Below are 23,889 nucleotides of genomic sequence, written 5' to 3'. Positions count from 1 at the left end.
CGGCCCGCACCACTAGCCTAAAAGACGTCCGGGTCCTGTTAAAGTTTGAGTTTGGCGCTCGGTTTCCGCGGAGTAGGCGGGGAAAAAATAAAACAGAGGGGCTAGGCGGGAAGTTTGGACCTCGCCAGCCACCATCAGCTTCTTCCGGTTATTTTCGGCGGATGGGGCGGTAGTTCCGGGCATTATCCTACGTGGCTGGACCCGAGGCAGACATATTTGTTAAGGGAAGGAGACCCGAGAGAACCTGACAACTTTTCCTGTCTTCACCCGATCAATGCTTGCCACCCAAAGTGAGATCTGAATTATGGCGGCTTCTGCGCCGACGCCGCACGGAACTGGCTTTCCAGCAGAGGGGCGATGTGGCTACTATGTGGAAAAGAAGAAGCGCTTCTGCAGGATGGTGGTGGCAGCAGGAAAAAGGTTCTGTGGTGAACACGCTGGAGCCGCGGAGGTCTGGTATCGCCTTACCCTCTCGAGAGTCGGAAATAAGTTTCCTGGTCCGGCACCTCCCCTCTGACAGATTTCTGCTTCAGTCCCCTGGATTTTCCAGCTTTTCCTGTGATAAACGCAGTCCTGGCCTCCCTAGGGAGAGATGATGAGCCGTAGTGAAGTGCAGTGTTTTCTTGTACTAAGTAAAGCGCCAGCAGTGACCCGTTTATCTTGATACCAACTCATGGTAATGCTAGATTTTAGTTTTACGGCAGACTACCGCTTCTTGCCCTCCGCTCACTCTCCGCCTTCCTGATGGGAAATGGTGGTTTAGAAAGAAGAGTGATCAAAGAAGCATCCCAAGGTTTCACTAATTGTGTTTTCATTGTTCCGTGAGTGATAATAACTTCTTGTCAATGCGGTTGAGAGAAACTTTTTAAATTTTTTATTTAGACGTACGGTCTTTTGAAAGCAACTAATAACTACTTTGCTGAAAAGGGGAAGGAAAGATTTAAAAACATGTAAGAATTGACTCTCCTTTTAAAATTGAGAACAGAAAGTGTACAGTTTTTGTTCAATTATACTTATGATTGTATTGTCAAACAACATATTTTTAGTATGTGTGTTTCTTTGGGATATATATGATAGGAAATTTAAAAATCAAGAACAGTAAAATGCTAATAGAAAAAGAGCATGTTTAATAGGTTTTAGAAAGATTAAACCAAAGAGACAAGCATCTGATTTTATGCCTTCTGAATGTCCAGTATTATTTACATTATTTTTCTTTGTTAGATGGTTTATCCTTCTAGGCACTATCCAGTACAGATAACCCCAGAACCCCTTCATCTCCTACTGTCCCTCATAGCTATAGCTCTAGTTCATATTTTGATTTGGCTAATATTTGCCTAGGGTGAAGTGTACTGAAACAAGCTTATTCTTGTTTTGGAATGTGAGTGACCTGTGATTTATGGGAACTCTTTGAAGTACACTCTCTGTTGTATTGGCTGGTTTTGAGAGCACCAGCAAACATCCCCTGATTGAAAAATGAACTTTCTGATAGGAGGAGGATTTTGTTCTCACTCTAAGGCCTTACACTTCACCTTAATCAGACACCCAGAGGTGACTGCAGACGGTGACAGTGGTAGAATATGAATAGATCCTTACAGGGTGATCCATATTCCTGGAGAGGAATGACATCATGTTATTAATCCCTTGAAAAAAGACTGCAAAACACTAAGTGGAAACAGTTTCCATGACTATGATTTGGTTTTCAATTTTGGGCATCCTACTGAATCTGTAATTTATGTTATAATTGGATGTATTGTTTCCGTCTTTTTTTTTCTTAAGTGTCATATATGGCTGAGATCACTTGTACTCAGTTTTACCCAGTGGTTCTTAAATGGGGCTGATTTAGCACCCCCAGACAATGTTTGAAGACATATTGGTTGTCACAACTGAAGAGTGTTTCTTGCTTCTAGTGGAGAGAGGCCAGAGATTCTGCTAAACATCCTACAATGGACAGGACGAAAAAGAATTATCCAACCTGAAATATCAGTAGTGCCAAGGTTGAGAAGCCCTGTTTGTAAACCCAAATAATAAATGTTAAAAGTGCTTTTCTCCCCTACTCTATCATTAAGCTTTGGGAGGTTAGTATAGAGTCTTCTCTTTCATGGAGGTTAGACTTTCAAGTCAGCAAATAGGGAAGAATAATGTACTATATTTTCAAAAGATACTGAAAAGTCTCTTAGCATGTTCATGAAATTCTGTGTACATAGTTTCATGAATATGCTGGGAGGCAGATCAGAACTGAAATAAACTGAAAAAGGAATTGTTAATGCTAATCGTGAACACTTAGCATTTACTGTATGAACAGCACCATGCTAAGCAGTTTTGTTTTGTTTTTTTAACCTATTAGCTCACTTAATTTTTACAACCCTTAGGAGGTAAGATATATTATTCTCATCTTTCAGATGAGGCAGTAAGACTACCTCAGATTGTAGAGTTAGGAGCTGATAGTTAGGAGCCTGATAGATAGAACTGGGAGTCATACCTAGGTAGTCTGGCTGACCTTTGGTTTTAACTGTTATGCTATCCTGTTACATACAGATTCACGTCAGTGTTGGGTAGACTTGCCAACACTATTAATTCCTTTTTTTTTTCCTGAGTATATGTAGTTAAATCCGTGTAACTTAGAAACGAACAGGATGTAACTCTTCTATACTAAAAAGTTGCAAAGCTAGTAGAGTAAGGCCACATACCAAATGGTTAAAATACCATATAGACAGTCCCCAACTTACAATGAATGGTTCGACTTATGATTTTTTTGGATTTATGATGTTGGAAAAGCGGTAGGCATTCAGTAGAGAGTGTACTTTGAATTTTGAATTTTCATCTTTTCCGGGGCTAGCGATATGCACTGCTGGGCAGTGGCAGGGAGCCAGGGCTTCAAGTCAGCCACGTTATCATGAGGGTAAACAAGTAATATGCTTACTACCATTCTGTACCCATACAACCATCTGTTTTTCACTTTCAGTACAGTATTCAATAAATTACATGAGATATTCAACACTTTATTATGAAATAGGCTGTTAGATGATTTTGCCCAACTGTAGTCTAATATAAGTGTTCTGATCATATTTAAGGTAGACTAGGCTATGCTACGATGTTCAGTAGGCTAGGTATATTAAATGCATTATTGACTTAAGATATGTCAACTTATGATGGGTTTATCAGGTTGTAATTCCATCATAAGTTGAGGAAGATCTGTCTTTCTTTGTTTCTGAGATACTTTTTTTTTACTTTTTTTTTCACATTTGAACATCTCTGAAATTCGAATGCTTCTTAAAATCAATGACATGTTATAATTTAAATTGGCAACATTTTTCTTTTCTTAGTAATACCTAAAATAATAGTGTATATTATAGTCAGTGCTGTCATAGATTCAAAATTCCATATGTAGGCCTTTTCTATAACGTGTTTGAAGCTATAGACCCTGGTTGTCCAAAGCATTATTTGCTCAGATATACATAAACGAGCTACACCAAAGGTGTTTTTTTAATTGAAGTGTAGTTGATGTACAGTGTTATATGTTACAGGTGTACAATACAGTGATTCACAATTTTTAAAGGTTATACTCCATTTATAATGATTATAAAATATTGGCTATATTCCCTGTGTTGTACAATATATCTTTGTAGCTTATTTATTTTATACGTAGCAGTTTGTACCTCTTAATCCTCTACCCCTGTACTGCCCCTTCCCCCTTCCCTCTCCCCCCGGTAACCACTAGTTTGTTCTCTATATCTGTAAGTCTGTTTCTTTTTTTGTTATATTAACCAGTTTGTTGTATTTTTTTAGATTCCACATATAAGTGATATCCTACAGTATTTGTCTTCCCTGTCTGACTTATTTCACTTACTATAAAACCCTCCAAGTCTATCCATTTTGTTGCAAATGGCAAAATTCCATTCTTTTTATGGCTGAATAGTATTCCACTGTGTGTATATGTGTGTGTGTGTGTGTGTGTGTGTGTGTGTTTGTGTATATATATATGTATATATATATACCACATCTTGATCTATTCATCTGTTGATGGACACTTAGGTTGCTTCCATATCTTGGCAATTGTAAATAATGCTGCCTTGAACATTGGGGTACATGTATCTTTTCGAATTAGTGTTTTTGGTTTTTTTGGATCTGTACCCAGGAATGGAATTGCTGGGTCATGAGGTAGTTCTGTTTTTAGTTTTTTGACATTCCTCCCTACTGTTTTCCGCTGCACCAATTTACATTCCCACCAACAGTGTAGGAGGGTTCCCTTTTCTCCACATGCTTGTCAACATTTGTTATTTGTGTTCTTTTTGATGATAGCCATTCTGACAGGTATGAGGTGATATCACATGACACTGGAGATTTTTGTTGTTAAACTCTATGACCTGATTTTGCCAGTGTTTTGTTAATGTCCTTGTAAGGTTTCCTTACCTTGTTTTGGGATAGCATAAGCTTATGATTACACTGAAGTTGTATCTAGTATCTTGATATTTTATTCAAATAAATATGCCTTTTTTTTTTTTTTAATTAGGAAGAAAATGCTCGGAAAAGAATCCTGTGTCCTTTAGATCCAAAACAGTAAGTATGGGTCAGAGAAGGGTTTTTCTGTGCTGGAAACAGTGATTATCACAGTCTTATTTTAAATAATTTTCTCTTTAAATTTAGCACAGTATATGAAGATCAACTAGCAAAACATTTGAAAAAATGTAACTCAAGAGAGAAGCCAAAACCTGTAAGTGTTTGATCAGTAAAACTGAATGGTGAAATGTGTGGTATGTAATGTTTATATATACTTAGTAGATTACAAATGTGAATTTTTAACAAGGAGGCTTAAATATGGCAAATACATTTGAGTGTATATAAGACATCAGATTGTGAATCCACTTAGACTCCTAATTGAGATAACAGAATTTTATGCAAGAAGAGTGGTATTCAGAGAATAATTCCACAGTTTAGTTATTCAAAAATATTTACTTAGTGCCTACTAAATTCATTTCAATACAATATGATCCCAGCCTTCATGGAAATTACTTGAGACTGGTAAGTAACTTGTAAATAATGGGCATTATTTAATAAGTTCAATGAAAGAAGTAAGTACACATGTGATAAGAGCACATACTTGCATTAAAATTAAATCCAAGGGGTCAAGAAAGGCTTCCCAGAGGGAATAACACTTGAGCTAAGTCTTGATTTGGCAAAGAAAAGAAAGAAGAATCTTTCTAAGTGGAAAGAACTATATGTGCAGAGGCAGAAATTGAGAAACCACTTGAGGTTTTCAAGGAACTTGTACTTATTCTAAAAGATACAGGGAACCATTGAAAGATTGCAAGTGAGGAAATGGTGGGGTCAGATTTATCTCTTAGAGCAATGTGGGAGGATGGCTTGCAATCAGAAGGTCTAGTGAGGGGGGCATTGCTGCAATCCAGGTAGGACATGATAAGAGACTGAATTAAAGAGGATGGAAAGAATATAGATAAATGCAAGAATTATTTAGGTAGCAGAATCAATAAAAGTTGTTGACTGATTGGAAATTCAGAGTTGGATATGTGAGTCCGAAACTCAGTAGAGGGGTTGGGCGAGTAATAAAGATTCAGAAGTCAAATACATACAGATCATAGGTGAAGCTTTGGATTTTTAAGTTACCCAGGGTAAGAGATTAGTTAGAACTGGGGGGAAGTTGGGGGACTTGTTTATTCAATAGATATTAATTGAGCACTTACGCCAGACATTGTACCAAGCACTCTGCTTAAAATAACATGAAAATCTAGTGGAAGGGATAGAAAATACAATATTATATGTGTTAAAATAGATTAATTACAGAGTGCTATGGAAGAATAAAGGAGAAGAGCCTAACCCTTTTGGGGGAGGACATAGGGGTTTAGAGAGATGGGAAAGGAGTCAAGGAGGCTTTTCTGAAGGAATGTCATAAGATGAGACCTAAAGGTCAAAGGAGAGTCATCCAGACAAGGAAGAAAACATGGGTAACTCACATGACAAGTATGAAATACAAGGGGAGAGCTGAATAGAAGATGAGAGGTAGACAGGAATTAGAGCATGAGACCAAGGACAGAGCTCTAGGTGACACTGACACCTAAAAGAAACGAGTGATCAGCTGTGTCTAGCATCACAGTGGAGTCAAGTAAGATAGGGACAGAAAAGAATCCGTTGGGTTGGCTATATGGCAGTTGTTAAAGATCAAAGAGTTTAGCAAAATGCATGTTAAATAGAGTGGAGTGGGCAGAAATCAGACTGAAATGATATATGAGTAAATGGAAGACAAGGCAGTAGAAATCTTAAGTGTCAACTATTCTTTTAAGAAACTAGTCTATGAATGGAACTTGAGAGGTAGAATAGCAGTCAGAGAGGAAGGTAGGACAGAAGGAGTGTGTTTTAAAATGGGAGGGACTTCCCTGGCAGTCCAGTGGTTAAGACTCCACGCTTCTAATACAGGGGGCATGGGTTCGATCCCTGGTCAGGTAACTAAGATACCATGTGCCGCGCGGTGTGGCCAAAAAATGAATTTAAATAAATGATAGATAGATAGATAGATAAAATGGGAGAAAAGAGTTTTATTTGTATGCTTAGAGTAATGAGCCAGTAGAGAAGAAGAAGTTGGAAATAGAAGAGGGCATCACTGTTAGTGTGAGGCTCCCCAGGAAGCAGGCAGAAATAGGGTACAAAATAGAGGTCGAAGGGAAGAAATAGCTCTTCCACTTACGTAGATGGGAAGTAGTATAAGATGGATATCAGTTCAGGTAAATTTGAGCTGACAGGAGGTTAATTGAGAAAGATGTCATTTGATAGCTACACTTCCTTGCTGAAGTAAGAGATAAGGTGATTAAGGGAGGTGATGGTATAGTAGGAGATTTGAGGAGAGAGGTAAAAGTTTAGAATTAGAGTTATGCAGAATAATTGCTAGGCATCTTTGAGAGTCAGACTGATGGAGATACTGAATTTGAACTGGCACCAGTCCAAATGACTGAGGAGCTTTGCTTCAGCAGTGTTCAGCAGTTTTAACTTTCAAACTATTGGGAGTTAAAAGTCATATTAGGGCTTTCCTGGTGGCACAGTGGTTGCGAGTCTGCCTGCCGACGCAGGGGACATGGGTTCGTGCCCCGGTCCGGGAAGATCCCGCATGCCGTGGAGCGGCTAGGCCCGTGAGCCATGGCTGCTGAGCCTGCGCGTCCGGAGCCTGTGCTCCACAATGGGAGAGGCCACAACAGTGAGAGACCCGCGTACCGCAAAAAAAAAAAGACAAAAAAAACCCAAAAAACGTCATATTAATGCAGGCATTCGGTTTTGTAAGGGTGGGTTTGACAGAGAACCAGATTGTGAAAGATAATGATAACAATGGTACTGAGTGTCCAGACTGGGTGGCATGAAAGGGAAGCCAGAAATTAGCTGAGAAAAAAATAGACTCTTTAAAAGGTGAAACTCTTTAAAAGGTGAAAGAATATGATTAGGAACAAGAGAATCACTATACTTTGTACTAACATAGTACAAAGTTATAGTCAGAGAATGGGCTAATGAAGTTTAAGGTTTCAGAGGTTAAATGGTTCATAGTAACACCAGAATCTAGAGGCCCCCTGAAAGTAGTTTGCCAAAGTGGAGCAAAGGTCATTAGAATTAAAAAGGTCAAGCAGAGCTGTTTGTTGGATGCCTTGAAAACATAGTCAAATTGGCTGAACTTAGTGGAAAGAACAGCTTGGTGTCAAAGTTCTTAATGAATATTGGATAATGACCAACAGATTGATAGTTGACAACTGCTGGGAGAATTAGAAGATGTTTAACAGCCCACTGTTTCTCAGTGGGGGCTTTTGGCATTTCGAGTGGGACAGTCCTATCCTGTGCACTTGAGAGCATCCCTGTTTTTAGAATTCCTGGCTTCTGAGTGGAAGATGACAAAGGCCCTTGTCAAGAAGTATGAAGGATTTGAAATTTAATCTTATTTTCAAGCTAACAAGTTAGCCTACCATAGGATTGTGGATGCTGGAAGAAGATGTGAGACTCCTGGGTCAGAGACAAAGGGCTTTATTACTCGCTGCACAGCAAGCAATGTGAGCTTCTTGTCTGCATCAACTCCCTTTGTTCCCTAAGTGCCCTCAAGTTGAAGTGGTCTTGGTGGATGCTGCACATGTTTGTGCACAGCTTGTGTCATAGCTGAAGAAGGCCAAGCTTAGGAAATACATCTTTTTAAATGAGCAGTAAGGAAACCTGCCTCACCTTTGTTCCATAAGTAGACATTTCTTTATTGTATTGTACAATAAGCAGGCCTGCCACTGCTCTAGAAGGAGACACTACTTCTATCTTCCAAGATTGATTGGTATACAAATGTCCTTGCAAAGATAGTCTAGAATAGAGGGGGGTCAATGCCTTTGCTTATAAGACTTACAGAAAATTGAGAGACCTGTAGATAATTGTCTCCCAATAACACCTCTCAGTCATTTTGAGAACAAAATATCCCCATACATTTCCAGATGCCTCCCAAGTGAGAACTAGTAGGACAAATGGCATAAGTTTAAAAAGAAAAATATTTTTACATAAAGATGTGTAGAAGATTGTTTCCTTAATTTCTCTTTCTGACCTTTCATTGTTAGTGCATAGGAATGCCAGAGATTTCTGTGCATTAATTTTGTATCCTGCAACCTTACCAAATTCATTGATTAGTTCTAGTAGTTTTCTGGTGGCATCTGTAGGATTTTCTTTGTATACTATGTATATATCATGTCATCGGCGAACAGTGACAGTTTTACTTCTTCTTTTCCAATTTGTATTCCTTTTATTTCCTTTTCTTCTCTGATTGCTGTGGCTAGGACTTCCAAAACTATGTTGAATAAGAGCGGCAAGAGTGGACATCCTTGTCTTGTTCCTGATCTTAGTGGAAATGCTTTCAGTTTTTCACCATTGAGAATGATGTTTGCTTTGGGTTTGTCATATATGGCCTTTATTATGTTGAGGTAGGTTCCCTCTGTGCCCACTTTCTGGAGAGTTTTTATCATAAATGGGTGTTGAATTTTGTCAAAAGCTTTTTCTGCATCTATTGAGATGATCATATGCTTTTTATTCTTCAGCTCGTTAATATGGTGCATCACATTGATTGATTTGCGTATATTGAAGAACTCTTGCATTCCTGGGTCAAATCCCACTTGATCATAGTGTATGATCCTTTTAATGTGTTGTTGGATTCTGTTTGCTAGTATTTTGTTGTGGATTTTTGCATCTATGTTCATCAATGTAATTTTCTTTTTTGTGTGATATCTTTGTCTGGTTTTGCTATTGGGGTTATGGTGGCCTCACAGAATGAATTTGGGAGTGTTCCTTCCTCTGCAATTTTTTGGAAAAGTTTGAGAAGGATAAGTGTTAGCTCTTCTGTAAATGTTTGATAGAATTCACCTGTGAAGCCATCTGGTTCTGGACTTCTGTTTGTTGGAAGATTTTTAATTACAGTTTCAATTTCATTACTTGTGATAGGTCTGCTAATATTTTCTAATTCTTCCTGGTTCAGTCTTGGAAGAAATTAAGGAAACAATCTCATTTACCATCTCATCAAAAGGAATAAAATACCTAGCAATAAACCTACATAAGGAGGCGAAAGACCTGTACTCAGAAAACTATAAAACGCTGATGAAAGAAGTCAAAGATGACATAAACAGATGGAGAGATATACCATGCTCCTGGACTGGAAGAATCAACATTGTGAAAATGACTCTACTACTCAAAGCAATCTACAGATTCAGTGCAATCCCTATCAAATTACCAATGGCATTTTTCACAGAATTAGGACAAAAAATTTTACAATTTCTATGGAAAGACCCTGAATAGCCAAAGCAATCTTGAGAAAGAAAAATGGAGCCGGAGGAATCAGGCTCCCCGACTTCAAACTATACCAAAAATCTACAGTAATCAAGACAGTATGGTACTGGCACAAAAACAGAAATATAGATCAGTGGTACAGGATAGAAAGCCCAGAGATAAACCCACACACACATGGTCACCTAATTTATGACAAAGGAGGCAAGAACATGCAATGGAGAAAAGACAGCCTCTTCAATAAGTGGTGGTGGGAAAACTGGACAGCTACATGTAAAAGAGTGAAATTAGAACACTCCCTAGCACCATACACAAAAGTAAACTCAAAATGGATTAAAGGCCTAAATGTAAGACTGGATACTATAAAACTCTTAGAGGAAAACATAGGAAGAACACTCTTTGACGTAAATCTCAGCAGTATCTTTTTGGATCCACCTCCTAGAGTAATGAAAATAAAAACAAACAAATGGGACCTAATTAAACTTAAAAGCTTTTTCACAGCAAAGGAAACCATAAACAAGGCAAAAAGACAACCCTCAGAATGGGAGAAAATATTTGCAATTGAAGCAACAGACAAAAGATTAATCTCCAGAATATATAAGCAGCTCATGGAGCTCAATACCAAAAAAACAAGCAACCCAATCAAAAAATGGGCAGAAGACTTAAATAGACATCTTTCCAAGGAGGACATGTAGATGGCCAAGGGGCACATGAAAGGATGCTCAACATCACTAATTATTAGAGAAATGCAAATCAAAACTACAATGAGGTATCACTTCACACTAGTCAGAAGGGCCATCATCAAAAAAATCTATAAATAATAAATGCTGGAGAGGGTGTGGAGAAAAGGGAACCCTCTTGCACTGCTGGTGGGAATGTAAATTGATACAGCCACTGTGGAGAACAGTATGGAGGGTCCTTAAAAAACTAAAAATAGAACTACCATATGACTCAGCAATCCCACTACTGGGCATATACCCTGAGAAAACCATAACTCAAAAGGACACACGCACCCCAATGTTCATTGCAGCACTATTTACAATAGCCAGGACACGGAAACAACCTAAATGTGTAATGGTGAATGGATAAAGAAGATGTGGTACATATATACAATGGAATATTACTCAGCCATAAAAAGGAACGAAAGTGGGTCATTTGTAGAGATGTGGACAGACCTAGAGTCTGTCGTACAGAATGAAGTAAGCCAGAAAGAGAAAAACAAATATCGTATACTAACTCATATATGTGGAATCTAGAAAAATGGTACAGATGAACCTACTTGCAGGGCAGGAATAGAGACATAGACGTAGAGAATGGACATGTGGACACAGGGGAGGAAGGGGAGAGTGGGACGAATTGGGAGATTAGGATTGACGTACATACACTACCATGCGTAAAATAGATAGCTAGTGGGAACATGCTAATAAAGCACAGGAAACTCAGCTTGGTGCTCTGTGACGACCTAGATGGGTGGGATGGGGGGGGTGTCGGAGGGAGATACAAGAGGGAGGAGATATAGGTATACATAGAGCTGATTCACTTCCTTGTATGGCAGAAACACAACATTGTAAAGCAATTATACTCCAATTAAAAAAAAAAGAGAAAGAAAAAAACATGTAGAAGAAAAGTGATGACTACCCCAGTTAGCCCCTCAGTAAGAAGAAAGAATGTTGCCTTTACTTTCAGGTATGCATGGAGGTTATCTTCCTTACCTAAGTGTCAGGCTTTAGTTAAAGCAAGCAGGTTGAATACGTGTTCTGGAAACAGTTTGAGAGAAGAAATGAATTTATTAAAAATGGAATACCCCTGTGAATTTCCTGGTGGTCCAGTGGTTAGGACTCGTGCTTTCATGGCCAGTGGACTGGGTTCAATCCCTGGTTGGGGAACTAAGATCCCACAATCCACATGGCATGGGCAAAAAAAAAAAAAAAAAAGGAATACCCCTGCACAGATTCCATTGCATGCTGGGACACAGTGGAAAGGAAGGGGAGAAAAGTAGTGGGATGACGAGATAAGAGGAAAGAAATGCAGAACAGTGTTTAGTACACTATGTATAACATGAAACCCAGGTAAAATCTTATCACTCGTTTGTTTACTAATAGTTGTAGTTAATTTTCTCTTATAGTTTTGCCAGTCATCCAACAAAATATTCTAATACCTGCTTTCTTCACCTGTTCCACTTAATCACTGGTTTCCGTTATTACCCATATAGGTAAAGGTAGCAGCATACAATCCACATGTTACCTTTCTCCTATCTGCGTAACTAAAGCCCATTGCTATGCATAATGTCCCAGGAGTTGTTTTCACTTTCAAAACAGAATTTGTAAAAATTGTGCTGTTTCATTCATCTATATCTACGTGGTCTAATATGGTAGCCACTAGCCATTAACTATGGCTATGTAACTATTAAGATTTGAGTCAATTGAAATTAAATAAAATTGAAAATCCAGTTCCTCAGTCACACTAGCCGTATTTCAAGGCTAATAGCTACCAAGTTGGCCAGGGTAAATGTAGAACATTTTCATTGTTGCAGAAAGTGCTATTGGACAATGCTAATCTAGATCCTTACCTAGGGTCTCTCTCTCTGAAAATGGACTATAAATATCTCACTATGTTAATTTAAACAACATAATATCACAGGACATTTCTATTTTAATTAGTATTTTAAAATAGAAGAAATCAGACCTAAACCATTGTAATATTTTTTCTTATCTCTGCTTTTGGCCCTGCTGCCTATCTGATAAACAGCCATTTGTAGTTGGCTCTTTGTTTTTGCTTTAACCATTAGCAAAAATGACACAGTCCTCAGTCTATGCTGGAGACAGGTAAAAACTTTAATAAAAATTACTAATGAATTTCTTCAGACTATAAATATTTATTCACATAGCCACCTCACTAGAATGTAAGATCCGTGAACACAGAGATTTTTGTCTGTACTATTCTCCACTGTGGTAAATCCTCAGCACCTAAAGCAAGTTAAGGACCATAGTAGTCACTCAGTAATTATTTAATGAATAAATGAACGGGAGAAAGGGAGGATGGCAGGTACAAAGTATTGGAAGAAGGCACGGATCAGTTTTTCAGCTTAATTTTTGTGAACTCGTCACGTTAATAACGGTATTGTTATGGTTTGGTTTTGTTTTTATTCAGGACTTCTTTATTCAAGATATTAATGCAGGCTTAAAAGATGAAACAGAAATACCTGAACAATTAGTAAGTACTTGACTTTTTAATTTTACAAAGTATTTATGATCATCTCCACACTGTAAATAAGCTGTGTTCCAATTTTTGGAATAAATTAACTATTTTGATTTAGAGTGCATTTTCTTATAGAATCAATGTTATTTATTAGTTCCCAGACCAGCTCATGCCCCATTTTTGTATATAGGTTCCAATTTCTTTTCTCTCTGAAGAGCAGATGGAAAACTTAATTAAGAAACTGAGAAAAGCAAGTGAGGGTAAGTCTGCCTAAATTTGCAAGTTAAATTTTTTTAGAATAATCAGGTGGTATATGAGTTAATTCCACTGTGGTTTAAGAGATATTACTACCATTGTTTAGAGCCCTATGGTTTCATGTTTGGTTGTTTAAGCTTTTGTGCTTTTATTTGGCACAGGTTTGAACTCTACACTTAAAGATCAAATTATGTCCCATCCAGCGTTGCATGATGCCCTTAATGACCCTAAAAACGGTGATTCTGCAACCAAACATCTGAAACAGCAGGTATGTTTAGCCATAGTAACTCTACTAAAAATGGCCTTTTTGTTCATTTGTCAAAGCTAACATTCTGTTGTTTCTAAATATAGTTATTAATGAGATTTTGTTTAGATTATCTTTCAGGGTACAGAATCCCCATTTCAAAAAATGTATATAAAAATATATAAAAATCCTTGGAATGGATATGGTTCTGAGTATTACATGTTAAATATTTAAAAGCAAGAGAAAAGCTTTAAAGCCAAACAAAAATTATCAGTGTGAACATGCTGCCCTATATAGAAATTATCTTGCTATTTTCCCATTTGAGCCGAATGTTTTTGCTCTAGTTTATAAAATAATCTCGTGAAGTTTGCAGGCTTCTATTTTAGGTAACATTGAAAAATTAAAGTTACTTGGTCCAAGAAGATGCTTTGTTGAGTTTGGAGCAGGAAAGGGAAAATTATCTCATTGGGTTGATATTGCCTTAAAAGATGCTGAAAAAGTTCACTTCATCCTAGTAGAAAAGGTGACCACAAGATTCAAGGTAAGTGAAATCATTGTAGTCTATTGGTAACCAAACTTTGTTTGCACTTTTCTTGTTTGGAAAAAAAAAATGATACTCAGAAACAGGCCTCTTAAAGAAAATGAATTTTTTTGTGTTTATTTGATTATAGTTTTTTATTCTAATTATATTGATGATTTAAACTGAAGGTAAATTTTTTAATCTAAATTTTGATAGTTCATTGATCTGAGTTCTTAAAATATTTACAGAGACAAGAAATTATGTGGAAAGAGCCAAGCTCAAGCTAGGAGTTAAAAGTCTTAAGTCCTAACCTACATCTGAAACTTACCAACTATTTGTTCAGTAAACATTTATTGAGCATACCACAAGCACCTTAATAGATATTGGGTAAAGTCAAATAAGACAACGTCCCTATGTTCTGTTACTTATGAAAGAAGAGACAAACAGATAAATGATTATAGAAAAGGGTTAAAATATGAAAAAAGGTCATGCAGAGTACAGTGTAGGTTCAAAGGAGGGAGTGACAAGTTTTACTGCAGAGAAGGGCTGGTGAATGGCTACACAGAAAAGGTGGTGCTTGAGCTATATCTTGAAAAGTGGGTATTTGCTAGATACAGGGTTTGAGAAGCATTCTAGGAAGCAAGAAGAGTGTAACTAAATGCCCGAAACGGCAGGGAGGCATGGAAACATTTCTGTGTGATGGAAGTCCATGGTGCGAAGTAGAGTTCAGCAGTGATGAGATGGGAGAGGAGGCCTAGACTCTGGAAGGGCTCATATTTTATGCGAAGGGAGGAGTTTGACTTTATCCTGCTACAAGCTGGGGGTACAGTGGAAACAAGATTTAATTCTTGTCTTCAGGAAGCTTACATCTAATGGGACAGACTTATAAGTATCTTGGCTCAGTATGCTAAGTGTCTTATGATAGTGATAAGTACCAGATGCTATAGGAGTGTGAAGATAGAGTGCCAGCCTCAGTCTAGTGGGGGTCACTGAAGTTTTCCTGGAGGAGGTGGTAGCTGAGAGGAGATTGAAAGAATATATAAGAATTAGTGAAGTAAATAGAAAAGGGTTTTAAAAGTTCCTCCTAGCAGTACCATTGAAGCTGTGTCAGAAGAGTGTGAACCTTGAATTAGAGAGATTAATAATAAGATCATTATTATCCAGTAATCCAGGTAAGAAATGGGCCAGAGCTAAGGATGTTGCAATGAGATAGAGAGGAATGAAAGAGTGTGAGAAATGTTATGATGTTGGAAGCCCCGAGACCTGGTGACTTGTTATCCATTAAGTGTGAAAGAGGAGTTCTTCTGGTGACCTTTTGTGCCTTAAGTGACTAAGTGGTGTGCTTCCCTCAGATAGGGAATACAGAAGAAGGAAAGGGAAAAATAGTTTGGAGGGAGAAATCATGAGTTCAGTTTTGAATGAACTTGCTGTTGAAGTAGAGCTATTTATTATCTATGAACCTTAATTCCTTCATCAGTGAATTGGGAATTTTTAAGAGTTAAAGGAAATAATGTGTACATAATAATTTATAGAATGTTCAAGTCTTATAAAGATGTACAATATTGTTATTTTGGAGTTTTCATCACAGACTATACAATCTTAAATTTTTTTAATTAACAATTCTACTTTTTAAACACTAAAAACTAAGATGGAAAATTATTTGCTGTGAATTTTGAAAACAAATAGAAATCTTTTTTCATAAAGCTTTTGTTCTTTTTTTACATAAAAGGCATTGTTATAATAATGTTCTATTTGCGCAGGTAGATGGCAAACACAGAAAGAAAAATTCAGTGTTTGAGAGACTTCAAATTGATATTCAGCACCTGTGTTTGAGTAAGTTGCATAACTTGCAGTTGCTCGTCCATAAATCATAGAAATTTCAAACTCTGAGGGTTGCTTAGAAATCCAATCCCACAGAACACTGCTTCAGGGAAAACAGAGATTAATCCTTTGTTAATATAGAATGTTATATCTAACATTTAGGTAAATATAAATAGAATTAGGGTTGAAACTTTAAGAAATTGTTTTTCAGTATCAACTAGGAATGAAGTATCATACTAGGGAATAGCTTAAAAGTTTTGAGAATATGTCCTTATGTTGCTTCTTTATCCTGTTTAAATTAATTACTGAGTCTGTTCATACCATACACTAGCCTTCTGCCTATAGTTAACATGACTTTAGCTAAACTATTACAGAAATGAGATAGTTCTCTGCCTAGCTAATATGTAAAAGATACTTTCTGCCTAGCTAATATGTAAAAAATACTTCCTACAATTTTAAATTGTACCAAAGAAAATAACCCATCTCTATGGACCTCATATTTCATACACACACACACACACACACACACACACACACACACACACACACACACACACACACACACACACACACACACACACACACACACACACACACACATATATATCAGTCATACTCTTTAATGCCCTTTCTGTACCTTTTGGGTTTCCCTGGTGGCGCAGTGGTTGGGAATCCGCCTGCCGATGCAGGGGACACGGGTTCGTGCCCCGGTCCGGGAAGATCCCACATGCCGCGGAGCGGCTGGGCCCGTGAGCCATGGCCGCTGAGCCTGCGCATCCGGAGCCTGTGCTCCGCAGCGGGAGAGGCCACAACAGTGAGAGGCCCGCGTACCGCAAAAAAAAAAAAAAAATAGTTTTTCATATTATTTAAAATGAAAATATGGGCTTCCCTGGTGGCACAGTGGTTAACAATCCACCTGCCAATGCAGAGGACACAGGTTCGAGCCCTGGTACGGGAAGATCCCACACGCCACGGAGCAACTAAGCCCGTGTGCCACAACTACCTAGCCTGTGCTCTAGAGCCCGCAAGCCACAAGTACTGAAGCCCGTGTGCCTAGAGCCTGTGCTCTGCAACAAGAGAAGCCACCACCACAATGAGAAGCCCACACCGCAACAAAGAATAGCCCCTGCTTGCCACAACTAGAGAAAGCCCGCACGCAGCAACGAAGACCCAATGCAGCCAAAAATAAATAAATAAATTTTAAAAAATAAATAAAATGAAAATAATGCAAACATATGCCAGCAACCTCTTCTGCTAATTTAAATTCAGCCCTGTGACGCAAACCACAGCTGGCCCCTGTAGTAAATAAAATTTGTTTATTGAGTTAATAGTTAATTTAAAATTTTGTTTACTTGGTCTTTTAAAAATGTGTTTGTTTTAAGGTCCTATTGTATAGCACAGGGAATATTCAGTATTTCCTGGTAAACCATAATGGAAAAAAATATGAAAATATACATATGTATAACTGAATCACTTCGCTGTACAGCAGAAATTAACACAACATTGTAAATCAACTATACTTCAATTTAAACAAAAAGGTATAACTTTAAAATTTGTATTTGTTTTAATACATTTACCAAGTATTCTGTTAGTTTCTATCTTCCTGAAAAATTCTCTCCTGGATCCTTCAGATACATTCCAACGTAGACTGGGTGCCCTCTGTTCCTGGAGCACAATTGTCAACCTTAAAATTCTCTTCATTTTCATCCTGGGGATTCCCTTCACTCTCCTAGGTTGGGATTTATTTTTCCACATCTTATCACATATCTTCCTCTATGGATTTACTGTCTTTGGGGAAAGCACCTCCTCCTATAGCTTCCTGAGAAACAATTGGATTAGAGATAAATTTGAGACCTTGCATTGTCTGAAAATATCTTTTACTTTACCCTTACACTTGATTTGTCTGGGTATTTCTATTTCTAAGAATTTTGAAACTATTGCTCCACTAGTATTGTTGTTCAGAAGTTCAGTGCCATTCTGAGTCCTGATCCCTTGTGTGTCATCTGCTTTTTTCTTTACAGAGATTTATAGGTTCTTTTCTTTGTCCTCAGTGTTGTAAATTCTCACAGTGATGTGTCTTGATGTAGTTATATTTTTATCTGTTGTACTGGGCACTTGATGGACTCTTTTGTGTATAGCAGTGATTCTCAACTAGAAGCAGTTTTGGCCCTCAGGGAACATTGACAATGTCTGAGACATTTTTCGTTGTCCTAAGAATGCACATGCTGCCAGCATCTTGTGGATACAGGCCAGGGAGCCTGCTAAACCAGAGACCTGCTAAATATCCTGTAAGGTACAGTATAGCTCCTGACAACAAAGAATTATTGGGGCCGAAAGTTAATAATGGCAAGGATGAGAAATCCTGATTGAGAGATTCCAGTATTCTCAGCTTTCTGGGAAATTTCCTTGCATTCTTTCTTTCATAATTTTCTCTGCTCCATTTTTTCTTTTCTCCCTTAATGGAAGAACTTTTATGATTTAGTTATTAGACCTCCTGGAATGGTTCTCTACTTTTCTTGACTTTACTTCTCTGTTCTATATCTTTTGCCTTTTTTGTATACTTTCTCAGATTTCTTCAACTTAATTTCTTCTGTCATAGTTTTAATTTCTAAGATTTTTTTTCTCTGAATTTATCTTTGTAACCTGTTCTTTTTTCATAATTATACTACCTTTGTGAGGATATTAATGATTTTTTTTAGAAGTATCCTCCCTTCATATTGTATTTTCACTAAGTTGCTCTTTTCCATTTGTTTTGGTCTGTCTCTTTCAACTTAGAGGCTCTGCTCAAACATCTGTGCTTTTTGATGGTGTGTTCATAGTGAGGACTGAGGGACTAAGAGCTCTGAGCCTTCAGGTGGAGTTGTTGACTCTGAGCTCCAGTTTGGAATGACCTGTCTAGAACATGATCTTTCCTCTTGGGCTGGTCAGGTTCCCCAGAAAAGACTCTTCTGATCACCTGCCTAGAGGGTAAAGGTCTGATTACCAACATTCTGGGACCCAGTGACAAGAGCTTAATCTATACGCATACTCACTTAATCCTGCTATTTTACCACACTTCAACTTTCAACTTCCTATTATCCTTCAACCCAGTGACCTCCTGTTTTACTTGCTTGAGAGAATTAACCTACAGTTTTCCACCAGTTGGTAAAGAGGTAGTCACCAGGTGGCTATGAGGTGAGGATCTGATTACTTGTTAAATAGACTTTGTGCAGGCACACTCTGTTATCAGTAACTAACTCAGCTCTACTTCCAAGGTTCCTGATGCCCCCAATTCCATAAGGGCTTTCTTAGACAACCTTTCTCTTCACCCTGATTGAGGATAAGTTTCTTGAACCACCTTACACAGGCAAACTATTCCAGTTGGTACCAATTTCTTCTCCTAGTATGTGATATCATCTGAAAGCAAGCAACAAAGAATTTGAAATATTTACTAAGGACCTCCATTGGACAATTCACTGTGCTGGGCGCTGTAGCTGGATTTGTAGGGGGAAACATACTTTTCATTTCAGAATCTTAGAAAAAGGAAAATGAATAGGGAGGAAAAAATGGAAGCCATAGCTGTGATATACTACATTTTACTGCATTACCTTGTAGATGTCTTTTTTTATTTTACTTTTATACTACTATTATGAATATTTTCTTTTATTCATATTCAGAACAGTGTGAAAGCTAAAATATCTTATCCTTGATTATCAAGATATAATGAAAGCTATATCTTTAGTTTGATTATAATATTGAATATAGTATTCTATAATATAAAGTGTCGGTTGTATTATATGTATTTATCATATATATTAGTTATGCAAAATAAATCTAGTAAGGAAACTTTTGAGTCCTTTTATCAATGGGTAATAATATTTAGCAAAATAAGGCTTCTACAGGGTAAAGTCCTGAGTCAGTATAGAAGAAATAGCATTGGCCTAAAAGTCAAGAAATTAACTCGGGAGTAAAGAACCAGCTGGGGGCGAGGTGGGAAGAAAAGGAAGACAGAAAAATTTTTAACTCTGATTCTGGCTATGTCCGTAGCCATCTGTGTTACTTATCAAGTCACTACATCTTTGAGCCTCTTATTCCTAAGCTATAAAGTGAGAATTTTTTGTCTGTGTCTCTTTCAGCCCTAAAATTCAAAGATTCTAATTAGTTCTCTCTTTGGGAGGCCACTTAATGCCTTAATTCACAAGAGAGCTAACTTAGTTCTCATTTCTTTTTATTTCAGACAAGATTCCTTTGCTAAGCAAAGAAAAACTACCTGTGGTAGGAATTGGAAAACATCTGTGTGGTGTGGCAACAGGTATGTAAACATACTAATAATGTCGAGACGAACACATTAAGTTTTAGCTTAACATGGTCTCAAATATTTAAAGAGTCTCTTTTCAGTAGTTTTTATCCTTTGTTTGCAACTGATTAATCTTCATAGTAGCACTGGCCCTGTATTATATCAGATTTAGAGCTTTCCTACTTATCTGCTCATTTTGGCCATTTTGCAGGATGAATTAAAGAGTTTTACGTGTAAATACTGTGTCATATGGAACCTTAAAGTTCGTTGGGTTATACTTCAACCAAAAAGGAAATAAACCATTCATGGAAACTGTATGATTCTATCCCAGAAGCTACTCATTTTTTTAGAGGAGTTGCTTGGGAAGGACTCTGAAACTTCTCCCACTAGAAGATGATTATGTATCAGGATTCTAGGGAACACAAAAATGGAAACATTAAGATGTGCCTTAGCACTTGGATCCATCGGATGTAGCATGATAAAGTAGAAAGAACATGGGCTTTGAAATCAGATAGTACAGGGTTCAACTTTGCTGTATAACCTTCGCAGATTACTTAACCTTTCTGAGCTTTGGTTATCTCATCTGTAAAACGAGGATAACAACATATAATTTGCCAGTTTACATATAAAGTGTCTGGCACATATCAGTGCTCAATAAATGTTAACTATTGTTATATCTTCTTCTGGCTTCCGCTAATTTCATGTCTACCCATATGGGGAACTTGGAGCCTCCATAAGAGTTATTCAAGTTGGCTGGAGATGACTTTAAGTATTATATATGTGTTGTCCTTCATAGTTTTTAGATGATTTTCACGTACCTTGTCTCATTTAACTCTCATAAAAGCCTTCTGAAGTAAGCCAGTTCTGTCCTGGGGAGGAAACAAAAAATGCTCCTTTACTCCTACCCATCTAACCCAAGTTTCTCAGAAATCTTATCTACACTGGCCATTTCTCATTGTTCCACACACTTTTTCCCTCCTTGATTCACTCTATCTGAATTCTCCCTTCATCACTCTATCATCATCTTAATGAAAAATCTCTGCTATTGTTGCTTACCCTTCTGGAAATTCTGTTTTCTTCTCTTTTGTGACATTCTTTCCGGGTTCTTCCCCTACATCTGTGCCATTCTTTCTGTATATCTCATGGTGTCTTTCCACTACTTGTCCTTTAAATACTAATACTCAGACCCATCTTCCACACACCTAATGTGTCTTTCCCCTTAAAACTATTCAGTAGCTCCCAGTCACCTACACCTTAAAGTCTAAGCTCTTTAACATGACATCCTAGTCTTAATCTGGCCTCTGCCTTCCTCTCTTTGCCACTTTCTGCCTCTATATCTATTGGTCTATACATTCTAACCCTTCCCGTATACTATAATGTGTCCATTTCTAAACTGATCAATTTCTACTCCTTCTTCAGCTCATTGTCACCACTTTCAGGGAACCTCCCTAAATAAGATACTCCTCCTTAGTGTTTATCATAGTTGCCTCTGCATATCTGGAGCTCATTGTATATTAATTTTCTGTTTATATATCTAATTCTGAATGAATTTGTTCAGAATTAATTAATTTATTTATTTATTATTTGAATGAATAAATAATCTTGGCCACAAATGTGCTGTGTTTCCTTGTCCCTTTCTAGGTACGTGGCTTTGTCCCTCAAGTTCTCTGTAAAGGAGGGGGTTGAGATGGATTGCTAAAGCTCCTTCTGATTCTAAAATAACTTCATTCTTTTAATAATTTTTCTGATTATCCCCATTTCTGAAAACCATTTACTTAAGTAAAACAGTGACTGAATATCTTTTGTCAGAAAATAATAGTTTATAAAATAATAGATCAGCTATCGCCTTCTCCAAATAACACGTTCCTGATAGTTTGTTGACTTAAATTCATATATTGTACTATATATACTAGTAAAATATCAGATCATTTACTATTCACTTGTGACATCGTGCGATAATAAAGTTTAAAAATACATATGTTTTTGATTGATCAAACACAGTGTGACATTCTAATCAGACAGAAAATGTGGATTTTACAGCATATATTTGGAGTCTTTCCAGTATTGTCAATAATATAGCAGTCGTCAGTGGGAAATTATCATAATCATCAAAAATCCATTTGTTTAGTTTTTAAGTGGACTATAAATTTTTCATTTTAATATAGAGTTCACTTTTCTCTAAGTTTGTGTTTATTAATCATCATACATCCACAAAGCCTTGCACATGAAAAGCATTCAGTAACTATTTGCTGAATGAATGTATAACTATAGTAAGGCTACTCAGCAAGGCCTACTTTCCACCTTCTGACTCCACTCTTCTCAACTCTTCACTATTTGCTGTGAACATCTTACATTTCAAGACTGACACCTAACATCAACTTAGCAGATGCTTAGCCAATGCCTTTCCTCTTTCTTTCTTTGGGTTCTTTAAGCTCAAAACTTCCCTGGAATGTTAAATATAGAGACATAAATTTTTTCTATACAAGTCGTTTCCTTAACAAGGGTAGGAGAAATGAGAGCAAATTTGAGTAGTTGGACAAAAAGTTTTCCAAATTTTAGATCTTAAGCTTCACACAGTTTTTTTGGGGAAGTTGACTTTATGCAGAATAAATCATTAGAGAAAATGGTACAATAATGAGAAAAGGGCAAATATGAACAAAGTTGATAATACATGAAAGAATTAGTACAAGTATAGAGCTAAGTAAGTTTTTGTTGGGCTTTTAAAAACCATACTGCCTAATAAATGTAAAAAATACTTATTTTTAAAGATGATGTGGTTTGGGGGGGCCACATAATTGTGTTTGCAGATCTTGCATTACGATGTTTGGTTGAAACCTATGCTGCCAGTTGTGAGGAAAGGAATGAAGAACCTTTAGCCAAACGCGTAAAGAATGATAAAACAGAAAAAGAAATTAACACTTTGGCCAAGGAAGGAAATGAAAAAAATATCCCAGAGAAGTGGACCCCTGTGGCTGGCATTGTTATTGCACTCTGTTGTCACCACAGGTGTGATTGGAGACATTATGTGGGCAAAGAATATTTCAGGGCTCTAGGCCTTGGAGCAGTGGAATTCCACTATTTCCAGCGAATGAGTAGTTGGGCGACTTGTGGGATGCAAAAAACATCTTTGGAAGCTTCAAATATCTCCACAAAAAGAAAAGATCAACAGAATGATGGCAGTGAAGAGCATGATGATGGAGGATACAGAATCACAGATGACAGCACTGAGAGTTTGCCTGGGTAAGTGACTACTTTGAAATGCACAACACTAGGGCAGAAATACTTTATTATTACTATACTTTATTTTTAGATGAATATTACCAAAAATTCATTCATGAAAATATACTTTACTAAAAATATATATATATATATTTTACTAATTTTAGAATAAGTTAAAATATACACACTTTAACTGTGGCATTAATAAAACATATCTTGGGAGCATGGGACATAGCACATAGTATGTTGTGGGTTATTTAGCAGCTTATCAATGAATAAGACTAAAATAATTTGTTATAAGGTTTTACAGAATTTTAACAATGTGTTGTGTGTGTTTATTCAATTTAGGTTTCTTAATGTTGAAGAAAAGAAGAAAATAGGGCATCTTTGTAAATTGCTGATTGACCAAGGCCGAATCAACTATTTACAGCAGAAAGGATTCAATCCCGCTTTACAGTACTATACAGACCCTCTGGTGTCTTTGGAAAATGTATTGTTAACTGCTTTACCAAATCATTCTTCATCACCAGAAACAACTGCTTAATGGAAAAGAAATTTTGAACAACA

At 37.1% G+C, this 23,889-nt stretch overlaps 1 protein-coding gene across 3 annotated transcripts; it reads left to right on the top strand.

Annotated features, from left to right (window-relative positions):
- Positions 1-219: 219 nt before the first annotated feature.
- Positions 220-23,868, top strand: TRMT13 (tRNA methyltransferase 13 homolog). Of its 3 annotated transcripts, none has more exons than XM_082650781.1 (11): positions 220-451; positions 4,511-4,557; positions 4,645-4,711; positions 12,940-13,002; positions 13,178-13,247; positions 13,404-13,510; positions 13,860-14,027; positions 15,767-15,839; positions 20,044-20,118; positions 22,911-23,343; positions 23,671-23,868. In XM_082650781.1, exons 1-11 carry the CDS (start codon positions 305-307, stop codon positions 23,864-23,866), a joined length of 1,446 nt encoding a protein of 481 aa, XP_082506907.1. In that variant the 5' UTR covers positions 220-304; the 3' UTR covers positions 23,867-23,868. The 3 variants fall into 3 exon arrangements, with proteins under 3 accessions (XP_082506907.1, XP_082506909.1, XP_082506908.1); XM_082650782.1 differs by lacking the exon at positions 220-451 and adding an exon at positions 540-676; XM_082650783.1 differs by lacking the exon at positions 23,671-23,868 and having other exon boundaries at positions 23,110-23,288.
- The last annotated feature ends 21 nt before the right edge of the window (positions 23,869-23,889 follow it).

The sequence above is a fragment of the Grampus griseus genome (assembly GCF_964374135.1).
Source record: "Grampus griseus genome assembly, chromosome: 1".
Classification (NCBI taxonomy): domain Eukaryota; kingdom Metazoa; phylum Chordata; class Mammalia; order Artiodactyla; family Delphinidae; genus Grampus; species Grampus griseus.
This window is presented reverse-complemented; position numbering and strand designations above follow the sequence as displayed.

What these genes read in the sequence shown, in the direction of transcription:
- TRMT13 (XM_082650781.1), top strand. Translation starts at nt 305, where the DNA reads ATGGCGGCTTCTGCGCCGACGCCGCACGGAACTGGCTTTCCAGCAGAG. An exon ending in TGTCCTTTAGATCCAAAACA is followed by an intron (nt 4,558 to 4,644) that starts GTAAGTATGGGT and finishes CTTTAAATTTAG; the next exon opens with CACAGTATATGAAGATCAAC. An exon ending in CAAGAGAGAAGCCAAAACCT is followed by an intron (nt 4,712 to 12,939) that starts GTAAGTGTTTGA and finishes GTTTTTATTCAG; the next exon opens with GACTTCTTTATTCAAGATAT.